This window comes from Raphanus sativus, chromosome 3 (genome assembly GCF_000801105.2).
Source record: "Raphanus sativus cultivar WK10039 chromosome 3, ASM80110v3, whole genome shotgun sequence".
In the NCBI taxonomy this organism is placed as follows: domain Eukaryota; kingdom Viridiplantae; phylum Streptophyta; class Magnoliopsida; order Brassicales; family Brassicaceae; genus Raphanus; species Raphanus sativus.
The window spans coordinates 26897054-26911101 of NC_079513.1; the positions used below are offsets into that span (position 1 = coordinate 26897054).

General features: G+C 34.0%; 2 protein-coding genes and 1 long non-coding RNA gene across 11 annotated transcripts; all 3 read right to left on the minus strand.

Moving 5' to 3' along the window:
- Nucleotides 1–3975: 3975 nt before the first annotated feature.
- On the minus strand, nucleotides 3976–5699 carry LOC108846130 (uncharacterized). The gene is made up of 6 exons (XM_018619347.2): nucleotides 5077–5699; nucleotides 4854–4949; nucleotides 4586–4763; nucleotides 4416–4513; nucleotides 4275–4336; nucleotides 3976–4183 (listed from the first exon to the last, which is right to left on the minus strand). Exons 1-6 carry the CDS (start codon nucleotides 5548–5550, stop codon nucleotides 4030–4032), a joined length of 1062 nt encoding a protein of 353 aa, XP_018474849.1. The 5' UTR covers nucleotides 5551–5699; the 3' UTR covers nucleotides 3976–4029.
- A 1376-nt stretch (nucleotides 5700–7075) lies between these two features.
- On the minus strand, nucleotides 7076–7928 carry LOC108845653 (uncharacterized). Its single transcript, XM_018618826.2, has 2 exons — nucleotides 7814–7928; nucleotides 7076–7498 (listed from the first exon to the last, which is right to left on the minus strand). Exons 1-2 carry the CDS (start codon nucleotides 7926–7928, stop codon nucleotides 7176–7178), a joined length of 438 nt encoding a protein of 145 aa, XP_018474328.1. The 3' UTR covers nucleotides 7076–7175.
- A 2331-nt stretch (nucleotides 7929–10259) lies between these two features.
- Nucleotides 10260–13837, minus strand: LOC130509464 (uncharacterized). 9 transcript variants are annotated; one of them, XR_008943471.1, is made up of 11 exons: nucleotides 13535–13837; nucleotides 13148–13440; nucleotides 12608–12843; nucleotides 12327–12439; nucleotides 12178–12244; nucleotides 11999–12102; nucleotides 11789–11888; nucleotides 11483–11714; nucleotides 11334–11406; nucleotides 11129–11233; nucleotides 10260–10816 (listed from the first exon to the last, which is right to left on the minus strand). It is a non-coding gene; the product is annotated as an uncharacterized LOC130509464 (long non-coding RNA). The 9 variants fall into 9 exon arrangements; XR_008943479.1 differs by lacking the exon at nucleotides 13535–13837 and having other exon boundaries at nucleotides 13174–13479; XR_008943473.1 differs by lacking the exon at nucleotides 13535–13837 and having other exon boundaries at nucleotides 11483–11724; nucleotides 13148–13479.
- Nucleotides 13838–14048: the final 211 nt, after the last annotated feature.

Consider the following 14048-nt stretch of genomic DNA (forward strand, 5'->3'; position numbering starts at 1 on the left):
CAAATACTCAAGCTCTTGTTGTGCAAATACAGAGGCCTTTCTCTTTGGCCAATTACAAGGCGGTTGATGCAAGCACTGAGTCTGATGGAGCAGTCAAAAACGTATGGCTACTACAACAATCTGGTGAATGCACTAAATGTTCAGTGAATGCATATTTTTTTGTTTGTAGAGAACAATGAGGCTTAACCGTAATAAGATACTCCTCAAGTCACAGTCTCACTTCCAAATACAAAATCCGACTCTAGCAAACTACGACGACTTCTTTTCATCTCTTCCATCTTAGTCATGACAAAGAAGGTTTGTAATCTCGATGTATAGATTCAATGCATTAGTTTTTCAGGTGGGGTATCAGGTATACAATCTCGATGTTAGGTAGGGGTATGTAACAAATGGCCTGCGGACCATTTAATTACCTCTCACGTGTATCTTACGTGTTTCGGCTTTTCGTTGAGGCTCAAATGTTATGATGATTGTGGTTTCTTAGTCTAAAACTATTACACTTCCTAATGTGCTTCAGTGTAATCATTTTTGTGCTTGTAACTATTAATATGGAGACGGCTCAAGTTTCTCCGGAGTAAATCAAGCGCTAGCATGTTGTACATTTTAAGTTTATTTGAAGATGTATGACTTTGCAATTTATAATAATCTGAAGATGTATGACTGTACAATTTAACTAATATTTTGACTATTTCTATAGTAAGGAAAGTTCAATCTTTTTTCTTCATTGCATTTTACAAGAATAAAAAAAGAATAGGAAAAACATAAGAAAAAATAAGAAAAATACAAGGGAAAAATCATGTTACCAATATGTTCACAGCCGAATCATGTTTAAAAATAAGCTCCAGAAAGAGCATTCTTCATCAGAAGCTTGTTGCAGCCTCATTTAGCTTGTTTTCAATACCTTTAACCGTGTTCATGATAGAGCCTTACTATGATAATATTGCTGAAACGTTAAAAAGAACAGTCTCAAGTAGGGAGATCCCGAGCTTGATCCCAATTAAGAGAAATCAGTCTCTGATCCAAATAAACCAATTCCCGGCCAATTTCATCCAGATCATCATGCCAAGTCAGTTGCTTCCTACACTTGCCAGCTCATCAATCAACCTAACGTATACGTATCATCAGTTCCTTTCAGATTCATAAGCTTTCTTCATCTCTTCCATCTTAGTCATGACAAAGCATACTAACAAAAACTTTTGGCATGTAAGAACTACTTCACTATCTAGTTTACATGCTAACCAAAAGATTTACATTCAACCAAAAATCTAAGTAGAACATCATTTTCTTCTTTCCAATGACTAAAGCAAAACAAAAACATCCATGTAGACGTTGAGTGTTGCTATGGTAAACATTACATGAAGACAAGTTAATAAAACCACACAACTCTCTTAAACAATACCATGTTACCAACCTTTTTTTACCTTTTATATATATGAAAAAACTAGTTTCTTTCAACACAAAGTGATCATTCTTACCAATACTAAGAAAGTTAAGAAAGAAAGAGAAGAAGCTTCCTCTTGTAAGTGTAAGATGAATGGAACAATTGCATCTTTCAAGATGATTATGATGATGTTCCTCATATGTATTCTCTCTCCACTATATGGTAAGTTCAATACATTTAATATCATGTTAAATATTAAGATATCAAGTTGTTGATTGTTGTAAACTTCTCTAGCTTCGGAGAGTCCCAAACAATCGCCAACATCTTCTTCCTTCAAGTGTGCTCCATGTGGTCATGGGATGGAAGCAAGTCCAAAGTGTGTTTGCAAGAACCCCATCAAAGGAAACATGTACTTTCCTCATCCATCCTTGAAAGAAGTAAAAAACTCGATGAGGAACTTGCTTATCCAATTGATTTTACTAATATCTTGACTATTTCTATTGTATAGTAAGAAAAGTTTAATTTTTTTCTTGATTAAATTTTACAAGAAGAAAAACAAAAAGTAAGAAAAACATTAAAAAAATAAGAAAAACATAAGGAAAAATAAGGAAAATACAAGGGAAAAAACCAATATGTTCACAACCAAATCTTTATGTTTAGAAAGTAATATTTTAATGTCAAACCACTAATTTATTTTGAAAAGGCATGTAATCTTACTAGTTAAATTATTATGTTTAATTTTGTATATATTTTAGTTATAGTGATATATATTTTATCGGTTGGATGGTTAGGTTAAGTAAGTCTATTATATAAGTGTAGGTATGAAAAATTAGTAAACAATACATGAATTTACAAAAAAAAAGAATTTAACCAATAAATGAACCATACTTAAATATAAAATTTTCCTTTGAACACTAAGAATATCAAAGTTTCTTTAATCAATGATGGTTTAGCAATCAAAATTTAATATGTTTTTAATATATATGGAAAATTCTATAAGAATGAATGAGTAGACGAATTGCGAGAAACTGCAAGTGTACTTTGGTGGTATCAGCATTGAGAAACTTGAACTCAAAGCTCCATGTCTGAGTGATACAAGCCCTAAATCTTTCATCCCGTTCCTACAATGCATGTATAGTGTTTCGAGTACACCTAAATTGTTTATGATGACGACTTGTTTCGATGAAAAAGGGAGTACTCCTTATGGCATTACCATTTCGTTCATCAGAGCTGAAATAGTGGAACTCTGAGCTTATCCACACTTATAGTATTAACATTTGAATTTTTTTTAGTCTTTTGATCAAAAAAAAAAAGAATTTTTTTTAGTCTTTCTTCGCATCTATGCTAAGTTAGCAGCATGGACAACTTTTCAACTAATATACATTAAAAATTCTATAAAGTAATAGTGTTGAAACGATAACATTTTATTAATTTATAGAGATATTAATTTACAAAAAATAGATTTTTCTATTTTAAAATATATTTTTATCTAAAGTAAGAAAAATGATTTGATTTTAGTGTATATACATTAATTAATTTTTTGAAATTCGATATTTATATTGACTTAATTATATTATTTGGTGTATATAAAATATGGTCTACAAATTTTATATATGATTTTAAATATAATTTTACTAAACCTCATAAAAATATGTTAAATGTTAAAAATACAAAATAATTACATTGTGAATATAAAACAAACAGTATAAGAATCAATTCATACTTATATAAAATGTGCATACATGTAAATTCTTAATTTATAATTTTAATAAACCACATACTTACAAAGATTTAAAAAAAATATTATCTTATTATTTTATCAATTTATATTTTATTTTAAAACGGCATAATTTGAAACCGAAAAAATTATTAATTTCTAGTATTTATTAATTTATCGAGTATAAGCTACAACTCGCATTGTTGCTCTTCATCTTAGAATTTCTATTACACAGTCTTTAATCATATCAAAAGACAATCTAGTTAGCTATACAGACGTCCTGTATGAACGACTTGTGATTAAGTAGACAAAAAAAAACTTCTAAAGCCGATATGAATATCAACTATATAGTAATGGTGAACCATGAGTGCGTGGCGTCACCTTTTTTTTTGTTCAAAGATATATTCTTATTTTCCCTTTTCAAAGGTGGTTATTAGGTGCAAAAAAAACCCGGAAACCAAGAATCAAACCGAAACCTTCGGATACCCGAACAGTTCATATATTTTTATATCCAAAATAACTGAACCGAACAGATAATCAAATATATAAAAATATTAATTATATATACATACATATAACATAACTAAATACATATTTCTATTTTAAAAACCTATATGTAAAAATATTTATTATGACGGTGAACAAATGTGCGTGCGTCACCAGTACTTCAAAAAGCAGGGGAAGACGTGCGTATCAAGCCCCACTTGTGAGTTCTGGTCTAGTACATTAAGGCTCTGTGTGTATGATGACTGTGGTTTCAACTTTTCATTTATATATTAGCCACAATTTGTATTGTTGTTCTACACATTAGACAGAGTTTAGTTGGTTGGATACAAACGTTTGTGATTGAGTAAAAATCAGAAGAAACAAAAAAACATTTGGAAAAGTATTTTTTATTAGTATTGAAGTTGTGGTTTCTTGAACATGTATCTTAAGGAATAGTAGTGGAATCATCTTCTTCATTTGAATCTTCTCTATCCGAAGAAGAAGAATCAGCCGCTTTCTCAAACTCCACCATTTTCTCAAGTGAGTCCAAGTCTCCAGCTTCAGCAAGCGCCTGTATCCTCAGCTTCTCTGCCTCTTCACTGAATTTTTTGTAGAGATGGACAAAGTTAAAGGAACATTGCAAAAACATAAATTCAATTTAAACAAGGTTCAATCCTACAGGGAACTTACCCTGTAACTCCGAATATTTCCTTGACAACCAAGGAATTGTCTTTTAAGCAGAAGTCAGGAAGCTGTTGACAAGAGGACAAAGTCAGAAAACATAAGCAGATTATTACAGCTAGTAAAAAGTAAAGTTTCCACATTCATTACCTCGGAAAGATAGTATATCTTTCCAAAAAGCGTCTGCACGGCTAGTTTTCTCTTGAAACCTTTCTCTGTAAACCCCTGCTTATTCATCACAACAGGACCTGCAAATAGAGAAGATTGTTACAATGTAGAAGCTTTATTCTATACTCTAATAGGTTTGATTTTAGTTCTACCTTTGTCTTTAACAATACCACGGGAGATCTCATTTAAAACCTCAGGAATCTGAGACTCATTCAAACCAGAAGCTCTTCTGAGATGTATAAGACTTGCAACAAGGTCAGGATTAAACGGTTTCTCATTCAACGCGTAGTGAATGTACTTCCGCAAGATCTCCTCCATGTTAAACTCTGTCTGGATTCAGACAAAACGAAACAGCATTCTCATGTTAACATTCTGTATTTGAATAATTTACAAAGATGAACAGAGCATAAAAGTTCACACCTTTTCTTCAAGTGCCTTGAGCTCAAAGCTACTCACAGTGCCTTCTCTCTGTAACAGCTCGTCGATAGATCTACACAGCATTGCATTCTGATTCACCTAGAGATCAATATTCAAAAATCCAAACTTTGAATCAGTTCATGTTTTTTCAACTAGTAAAAGATCACAAGAGTACAGAGTGAAACAGAGAGTGAAAAACAGAGTAGCAAGAACAGAGTGAGTTTACTAGTTTCTTGCGTTGTGCGTTAGGAGAAGAGAAGTTATTAACGGTTTTGACGACGGCAGTGACGAGAGTGGCGCCGGCGTAAGTTAACGGGACGGCGAGCATCCACGGCAACTTGGTGCTTCCAACTCGGGGACCTGGAAGCGCCTGAGCCACTGAACCAGTGAACTGGACTAGCTCTAACGCCTTCTCTTGAATCCACAGCATATCCTCCTCTATTTCCTCTTCTGCTTCTTCCTCCTCGCTCAAATGCTTCTTCTCCGGCTGTTTCTTGTTCTCAGTCGTCTTCTCCGCCGTGAGAGCTTCCGATGGGTTCTTGGAAGCTGAGGAGCAAGTAGAGTGTTGACGACGGAAAGACGGTGAGGAGATGAAGAATGGTGTTTTAGGGGAGGAGCGAGGGAGAAGAAATGGTTGGACATTGTGTTGGGTTCGACTATGGAGGAGAAGTTTAGATGAAGGTAGGACAAGGGACGCCATTGATGAAGCTTTTTGAGCTTCGGATACGGCGACGGAGCTTTACAGAAGCCGCGCTTATCGAGCTCTATGCCGATGGTGAAGAAGGACTATATATATAACAATATTGTTACTGAGCTTTGTTTTACCACAAATGCTAGATTTTCAGTTACATATTTTCATGTATATTTCTAATATTTTTCTCACTATTGAAAATGGAATAGTCATGCTAGATGCATGAGTAAGGCAACGCAAGGCACATGATATGAACACACTAGTTAGAATCTTACAAGGAATGTATTTGCTTGCTTTTGTCTGCATATTTCCATTTCATTTTCTTTTCTTTTTCCATTTTGTAACCCTTCTATAAATGTTCAAAAGTAGATTATGTTTTTTTTTTTCGTAGAAAAATTAAACTCAGTATATTTAATCTATAAAACTATGTCTTAAATGTGAGCTCTGACACTAGCATATACAGTTTTTGATAGATAACCTTTTAATATAATTTAAAAAAATTACTTGTCAACAAAAAAAAGATATTTATACTTGTAGACTTTCAAGTAAAAGCCCAGCAAGATACAGTCAAACCTCTATAAATTAATAATGTTGGGACTACACCAAAACTATATTTTTTTTATTAATTTATAGAGATTATTAATTTATCGAGATACTAATTGAACCAAAAACTCAATTTGAGACTATAAAATTATATTAATTTATAGAGATATTAATCTATCGATTATTAATTTAAAGAGGTTATACTGTAGTTACACAATCTAGCAAGAGTTTCAAAATAAACATGTCTTAATCCTTGGCAACAAATCAAAAGTCTAACAATTGGGTTATTCTGTCTCTTAAGCCAATGGGAACCAATAAAACCATGACATCTAAGGCCTCTATTACACAAAAAAAACTTTTTATATTCTTCACTAGTGTGTTAAGTTTGCTAAGGTCTAGTTACAAACATAAACCACAAAATAATCACTTGAGATGTATAAGAAGCAAATTATAAGTAAGCTAAAAACAAACAAAAAAATATGTAAGAAGTAGAAACAACACTATTTGTTAAGCTTAATATTCAAGTTTCCAAGTATCTGATGCTCCCATTTGAATCCATAAACTCCATGTCGAAATCTTTGGTCGCTTCAGGCTTACAAAACCAGTGATCGGGTATGCCTTTGATCTCATATCGATCAAGAGATCCTGAGTTATCTCTCGTGCGACACAAATTTCTGAATCGTGGATAGTTTTTCGTGTCAGCCTTCTTTTTCTCAACCTCCTCCTCTCCTCTTGTTGTACAGCAAGATGAAAAGACAAACCCATAGCTAGGCACAACAACAATCTCCACTTCACAAATTTGGATGCACCCCCAAGTTTATATCCCTAGATACTCACAGCGCCGGCTCAAGAGTTTTAACCTATTTATGAGAATATATAATAAATTTCATTATGAATATATATATATTAAATAAATAGTTAACAAAAAAATATATTAAATGAATTTTAGTTAGGAGAAAATGTATAAACGAAAATTATAGCAAATTCCATCATATTGATTGAACAACGTTACATATATGTTTTCAAACAAAGTTTTAGAGAAAAAAAACATGGAAATTTTCAAAAGCAAGTGGCAGTCTTTTGCTCTACTCTCATGCACCAATGAGAGGGGCATCATTGCCAACATCACCTCCTCCAAGGTCATCTCCACCATCATCCTCATCCCCACCATCATCTCCACCCAAACGTTGGGGATCCAGATTTTTCTTGCATGAGTTATTCTTCTTGATGTTCTTCTTCTTGTTCTTGATGTTCTTGGAGAACATACCGAAGATGGATTTATCAGTGAGCTTCCCTTCTTCAGAATTCACAAAGTTGTCCAGCTCAGGCTCAGGGGTCCACGATCTCTCCCTCTTTTGTCTCCTCTTCTGTGCATCGGTTAGATTGCTTCTCCCATATGTTCCTAAATCCAAAGCTAAAATCATTCAAGTCAGTACAACAAGGATCAAAACAACTAGATCAAGCTAAGAGTGATTACTTAAAGCTCCAAAACAAAGGCAAAATAAATCCATGCGATCGCTAGACATAACTTAGATCAAAAGTCCAAGTCACTAAAGGAATAAAATCAATCCGATGATAAAAAAAACTGAATAGAGATGAGATCCGATGATCGGCTACTCTATCTTATGCATCGATAAAAAATTGAATAGATATGAGATCCGACGATCGGCTACTCTATCTACTCTATCTTATGCATCGATAAAAAAATTGAACTAACTAAATAGCTTACTGTGATTGAGCAGATACTCATATCGGGGACCTCCTCTGCTGATCCCTTTCTTCGTGTTAGAGTTCTTCTTGGTGTTGGAGTAGAGAGAGTTCGTTTCGGTTTTCTTTTTGAACATTTGTTGTGCATTTGTTGTGGGTGAAGAACTGATATATTTATAGAGTGGTGAAAAAGGTAAATTAATTACTATAAATTTGAAAAGAAAAAGAAGGATTAGGGAATACTATTCCAAGAAAAAGAGAGAAAAAAAACAAAAACGCTTCTAACTGACCATGCACGCGCATCGTTGAAAAAAATATAAGGAGGTTACTATAAGTTATGTTGCTTATAAGTTATAATGGTGTTGGAACGTTATAAAATATCTCGCTTATCAATTTTTAGAAAGAAAAAAAAACAATATAAGTAGACTGGTGGAGAGCAACCATGAACGATGGATTCAACAGTTCTGCCGAAATCATAAGGGGGTTAATGGGAGATGAATTTAGGTAGAGTTGATTGATTTTAATAATGAAGAAAATTTTTAAATTTATAAAAAGTTTTAATGAGTTTTTCATATATAAAAAATCTACGAAACTATTTTACTACAATGATTTTGAGAATCTTGAGTATCTATGTAATATTTTGAAAGTTTTGTTTTATGAGTTAAAATATTAAGAATTCAAGTCTCAATTATACAAGATTTTGATAGAATTAAGAATCTTTAAAACTCAAATTTTTTGATTTTATAAGAACTAGATTCAATCTCCGCGCTACGCGCGGATAAGTGTCGAAATTGTTAAGTTTTAAATCATAAGTTTTGGATTTTATCTGGGATTGGAGTATTCTATTTCACATAATTATTTAAAATCTAGTAGTTATTAAATGCATGTAACCAAAAAAAAAGAGTAAAAAGGTTGCATATAGTAACGTAAATAATGTAAGAAAAATTTTAAGTATTCTGAAGAATAAAATCTTTGATGTGGTCCATAATAAAGAAATTAGTATACGCCCGAGTTTATTTCATAAATTTTTAATTTATTTTAAAATATTATTTATATTTAAATATGTAATATATATTGGAAACTCTGGATAATTTTATCAAGATAATAAATTAGACGACCTCCAAACTAAATCAATTGAAAATATAATGTAATTTTATAAAATCATAAAAAGTTATATTTTAAAGAAATATATAAATGATTTTAATAATGTCACAAATAATAATTTATAAATATATTAATTACCAACAAATAATGTTTATAGTATATGTTTGTTTCAGTTTATATTAGATTTTCAATTTATATTGATTTTTATTTAATTTTTTGGTTTTACTAATTATGTTTTGTAAATTATTTTAGCATTTGTTGAACTTTGTATTATAACAAAATTATTTGCAGGAAATTTTTCTTAATGATTAACAGTATTATAAATTAATAAATTATTGCTTACAATTTTTTCTTTGATAAATTATTACATTGGTTCACGTAATTTAGCCAGAATAACTTAAGTGTAGTGTAACCATTGATAATCTGAAAATTAAGATGAACCAAACCGCATAAATATTTTTTCAGGAAAAAAGTTTTTCTTCAAAGACCAAAACGAAACGAAGTAACACAATTCTTTAATTTGTTCATTGTTAGATGTACTGAACGAATGTCTATAATTTATATATAATCAAATTTTGCTTTCTCAGTTTCCACATTGTAACAACAATAACTTTGTAACGCATATACACTTACATAATTAGATGGAACAACACAATTAAAAAATATATTAGTTTATATTCCAGCCCAACAACTATGAGCCTTCTCCTTCTCACACTTCAAGCATGTTGCAGATTTAAGATCTTGGCAGTGGAACCCATGAGTATGCGCCAAACGAATATTATCTTTGAGCCTTCTTCTATTGAAAAGCTAGAGAAAATTTGTTGCATCCGGAGCTTTCACAGAACTGCATGATCTAATTTTCAGTATCACCAATCTCCTGCCAAAACTGGGTTCTTGGTCATTGATTATGTCACAGTTCCCTGGAACACTTTAGCCTTTTCAATGGCAGAAGGTGTCATCCTGTATCACTACGCTTAATCCTACATCTCTTTTGGTGGAGCGGTCTGGTTGCAGTCTCATCTCCAGTGAAACCAGAAACCAATGTTGGCATGTTTGCACCATATGCTTATACTTGCGTTTGAGTTTTAGTTAGAACATTTTTTATTATTTTCTTAAAGTCATCAACCTATTCGTCGGTATATAGTATGATAATTCATACAGGAAAATGTCAGATCATATGTGTTGTGGCTTACATTTCCTTAGTTGCATATAAGGCCACGTTTTTTCTGTGCTTTGGCTGGTAATGGTAGGAGTTTGTGTATTTTTTCTGAAAACCGGTATGTTTCCCTTTAAAATGAGTCATGCATTTCCACTACTTTTCAGTATAGCAAACATAAGTCCTAAGTTATGTTCTTACAAAATCATTCATCAAAAAATTGATTAGAGTCACTAAATGTAAGTAGCATTCAAGAGGGTTAAGGTTTGACTAATTTACAAAAATAAAAATAAAGGTGATGAGATCAGAAGGCCCATTCTTCACTTATGCCACAAAAAAGGCCCAAAATACATTCTTCAGCTCTTTCCCGTGGAGAGCAAATTCAAAGAAACCACAACTGCATTACATAGGAGCATCTTCTTTTTGGATAAAGAATTTGCATACCTTTGCTCAGTGAGCAATTAATTACCTTGGTTTTGGTGGAATAGCAGAGCTTGATCTTTCAGTTATTGTAGTTGAAATGAGCTCCATTACTCAGTCCGTGGTTTATTTCCGGAGGACCCAAATTGTTCATGTTGACTTGAGCATCCTCGCTTAGGTTCCACCTTCACCTGAGTTTGTACTTGGCGCTCATCTTCTCCACCTTAGACATGGGCAGTTTCGATACACCCACCTTCATTCACGCCACTGCTATTGACCCTATCAATGTGGCTTCTGTTGACAGCTCCAGCCCCTGGCGTATCGTCGACTGGGTGGTCATTTCCGCTGTAGAAATGTGCATCAATCAGTAAACAGTAAACACCAAGGAATATAAACATCTTTGTGTCATTAACTGGAAAAATTAGTTGAATAATTTACAGATTACATAAATCTCCGAATCATCCTAATATAAAAAAAAATAACTGAAAGTCTTTGTGTCAATAACATATGAATATGGTCTATAACTTAATTGTTTATCTGTTACTATCATGGCGAATGATGTAAATCCACAGACTGCTGACATTGTTTATGTTTAGAAAAGAAAAACTGAACAAAAATAAGGTTGACAGATCGGATCTCTTAAAGTGATAGCAATACCTGAGGTGCAGATTTGAGGGCGTAGTCATTTAGTTCTCCCACGTCATTGCCTCAATCTTCTTAACACCATGATACTTTGTAGGGTTTGAGGTTCATCCTTAAGCACTGCCATAGAGCATATATGAAAACTTGCATCAGTTAAACTGTTAAAGTGTGGGCAATATTAAAGCCAATGTTTTTCTCTTATCTAAATTATTGGTCATACTGCATACGTCTGGAGATAACTTCTCCCAGCATCACAGTCATTATGGAAGAGGTTGCATTTAGGTAAAGTCTCTCTGAAAAACATACACAATTTATTATATATCTAGAACACTATTTAACATGTTATTTTAATAGTTCTTAAAAAATTACCTCCAAATCATTTGGGTCTGATGTTGGTGGCCACCACCACCCTCGGTTTATTCTCTCTTTAGCAAATATTCATCAAGAAGCTTAGCAAGTATGTCGAAAACACTTAAGACATATATTTGTGTCTGGTTACATCGAAAACACTAAGCTCATAAACAGACCCTCCACTCAAAAAGTATTGGAAGGTGTTGAGCCGGTGAACATTAATAGATGCCTGAATCGCAGTTCCCATTTCCTGGACGAAGCTGGGTTTACAAATTAGCACACCAAAGCAACAAAATATAATAGGCAAACATAGTTTGTAAATACCTTGGCATCGAGAAACAGCATATCAACAACCATCAATTGGCCTCCTTTTTAAAACATTCCTAGCCTCTTATAGAAGCAGAGAGGTCGCGTCTGGACCAGCCTGCATTAGCATGCCTTAAACTCGGAAAATGGGATGAAAGAGAGATAGAGAGAGAGAGAGGGATTGACGAAGATGATAATATCTCATCTGCTTGCTATTTAAAACTTTACCTGCCTGATAGTGAAAGGGAATCTCCATTATAGAAACAGGAGCAAAATCAGTTTCTTTGGCTGACTCTGATGAATCTCTTTATGATCTCTGTGAAATTCGCAAACTTTGCGGAGAGCAGATCAACATCAAAGAAAGGGGATGGATACAAATGGAACTGAAAGTGGGAGTGAGATAATACCTGAAGTTGTCAAATTCATGATTAGGGATCTTGGCATCAAACTTACTCGTGTCTTTCCATGGCCAGTCTCCAACACACAAAAAGTCAGAAAATAAAATCAGAGGAAACAAACTAAGAATGCATGTGCAAAGCAATGACATATCTAATACTCTGATAATGTTGCCCATGTAATATGAAAAAGCATAGTTGAAGCTCTTGCGAAAACCACCGTAAATCCCGGAGCAAACCACCGTAAATCCCGTAAACCTCCGTTTGAGTATTCCTATCAAGAAAAGGAATTTGTATATATACATGCATATTCAAGAATTAGAATACTAAACATAGACCGATCATGAACCCCAATTAAAATAAAACTACACCCATCATAAATAAATGACTCCATCAGAACATTTAAAAAAGGAAGAAAGAAAAAAGGATGCACATTCAAAACCTGAGATATGGACTTTTAACAGGCTCGTTGAGCACTTTAAGAGGAGAGCCTAACTTAGAAGGAGCCCTCTGTTTCATCGTACGCGGTGAACCGCAGCTTCTAGGTGAAAGTGGAGGAGCACTTCCGGCTGGGATCATGGAAGGTAATGAATTGGTGGTGCCAGGACCAGAACCAGAAGCACTTCCAGGAACATTCAGAGGAGCTCTCGATATTGCAGCTTGAAGCAATGATGCAACCTATAAAAATAGGGAAAGATGGAAATTTTCAGTGAAAACAAACCTGCTTACAATAATAATCCTACTATTTTAGGAGAAGCAAAAGGCATGAAGAGAAGAGAAGCGAAGAGTCTATTTGATAAAAAAAACTGCTTTACACAAAAAAAACCTAAGCATCGTCTTCCACAAGTCCTATCTATCTAAATAGGCAATTCCTATTTAAGATAGTATAACGCAAGAATCGAAATTAAACAGTCACTTTGATAACAAATCTACTCCACACAGAAACCTAAGCATCTTAGGTTTAAAGATTCCTATTACCCACCATCGCTATCGAACTGCAAAACCCACCTCGAGAATTGCCTCGAATCAATGACCCACAAAGCTATCAAGCTCGGACTTTAAGCTCGCAGCAGATTTTCGCCACAATGAACAAATGGCACGGTCTCAAAACCTCGCTCCGCCGTGTTCTCCAGGGCTTTAAAGTCGCCGTCCCGGAGAAAGCCCTCGTGTCGTTTCTGTGGGAACGGGCGGTGTGCGCGCTATCTGTTCGACGAAATGCCGATGAGAATATCGATGGGTTGCTCGGGTTGGATGAGAAAGGTGGTGGTGCCTTGTCTGTGGAAGATTACATGAAAAAGTTTGAATCCTTATATGAATTGGGCGACAAAAAATCGGAGACTGGATATGATATCAGGCAACAAATACTAACCAAACATTCAACATTAGGAGCGATTCGACCATGGACAGGGGAGAAGAAACACAGCCTTCACACCAAGCAGCTATGCTACTTTTTTCCATTTTGGATCATTGAGATCGATTGAAACCGAGTTTGTGTAAAACTCATTTTTTCACTTTCATGTTCCTTATAGAGAGAGAGAGAGAGAAGAAAGTTGAAAAGGATTCAGTTATTGATGAAGTTAATAGGAGAAGATAAGAGTTATTAGAGAAATTGCAAAAGTCACGAAGAGGAAGAACGTAACGCCATTGAAGCTCAACCGAGAGAAATGCGATTGAAGTCCAGGAAAACAATCTGACGTGGACAACTTCTATTGGCCTGAATTAATCTGCCTATGTGGACAGCTTCTCCTTTGATTCTATTAGCCTTTTAGTATAGTATAGATGTTAGAATCTATTAGACAATAACTATAAACTTTTATAAGACTGTCTATCCGTTGTGGGCCTGAACATAGTGAGCTAGGCCCATAACGTGGTCTAAAATATTT

What these genes read in the sequence shown, in the direction of transcription:
- LOC108846130 (XM_018619347.2), bottom strand. Translation starts at nt 5,550, where the DNA reads ATGGCGTCCCTTGTCCTACCTTCATCTAAACTTCTCCTCCATAGTCGA. An exon ending in ACGCACAACGCAAGAAACTA is followed by an intron (nt 4,950 to 5,076) that starts GTAAACTCACTC and finishes ATTGATCTCTAG; the next exon opens with GTGAATCAGAATGCAATGCT. An exon ending in TGGTATTGTTAAAGACAAAG is followed by an intron (nt 4,514 to 4,585) that starts GTAGAACTAAAA and finishes CTCTATTTGCAG; the next exon opens with GTCCTGTTGTGATGAATAAG.
- LOC108845653 (XM_018618826.2), bottom strand. Translation starts at nt 7,928, where the DNA reads ATGTTCAAAAAGAAAACCGAAACGAACTCTCTCTACTCCAACACCAAG. An exon ending in TGAGTATCTGCTCAATCACA is followed by an intron (nt 7,499 to 7,813) that starts GTAAGCTATTTA and finishes GAATGATTTTAG; the next exon opens with CTTTGGATTTAGGAACATAT.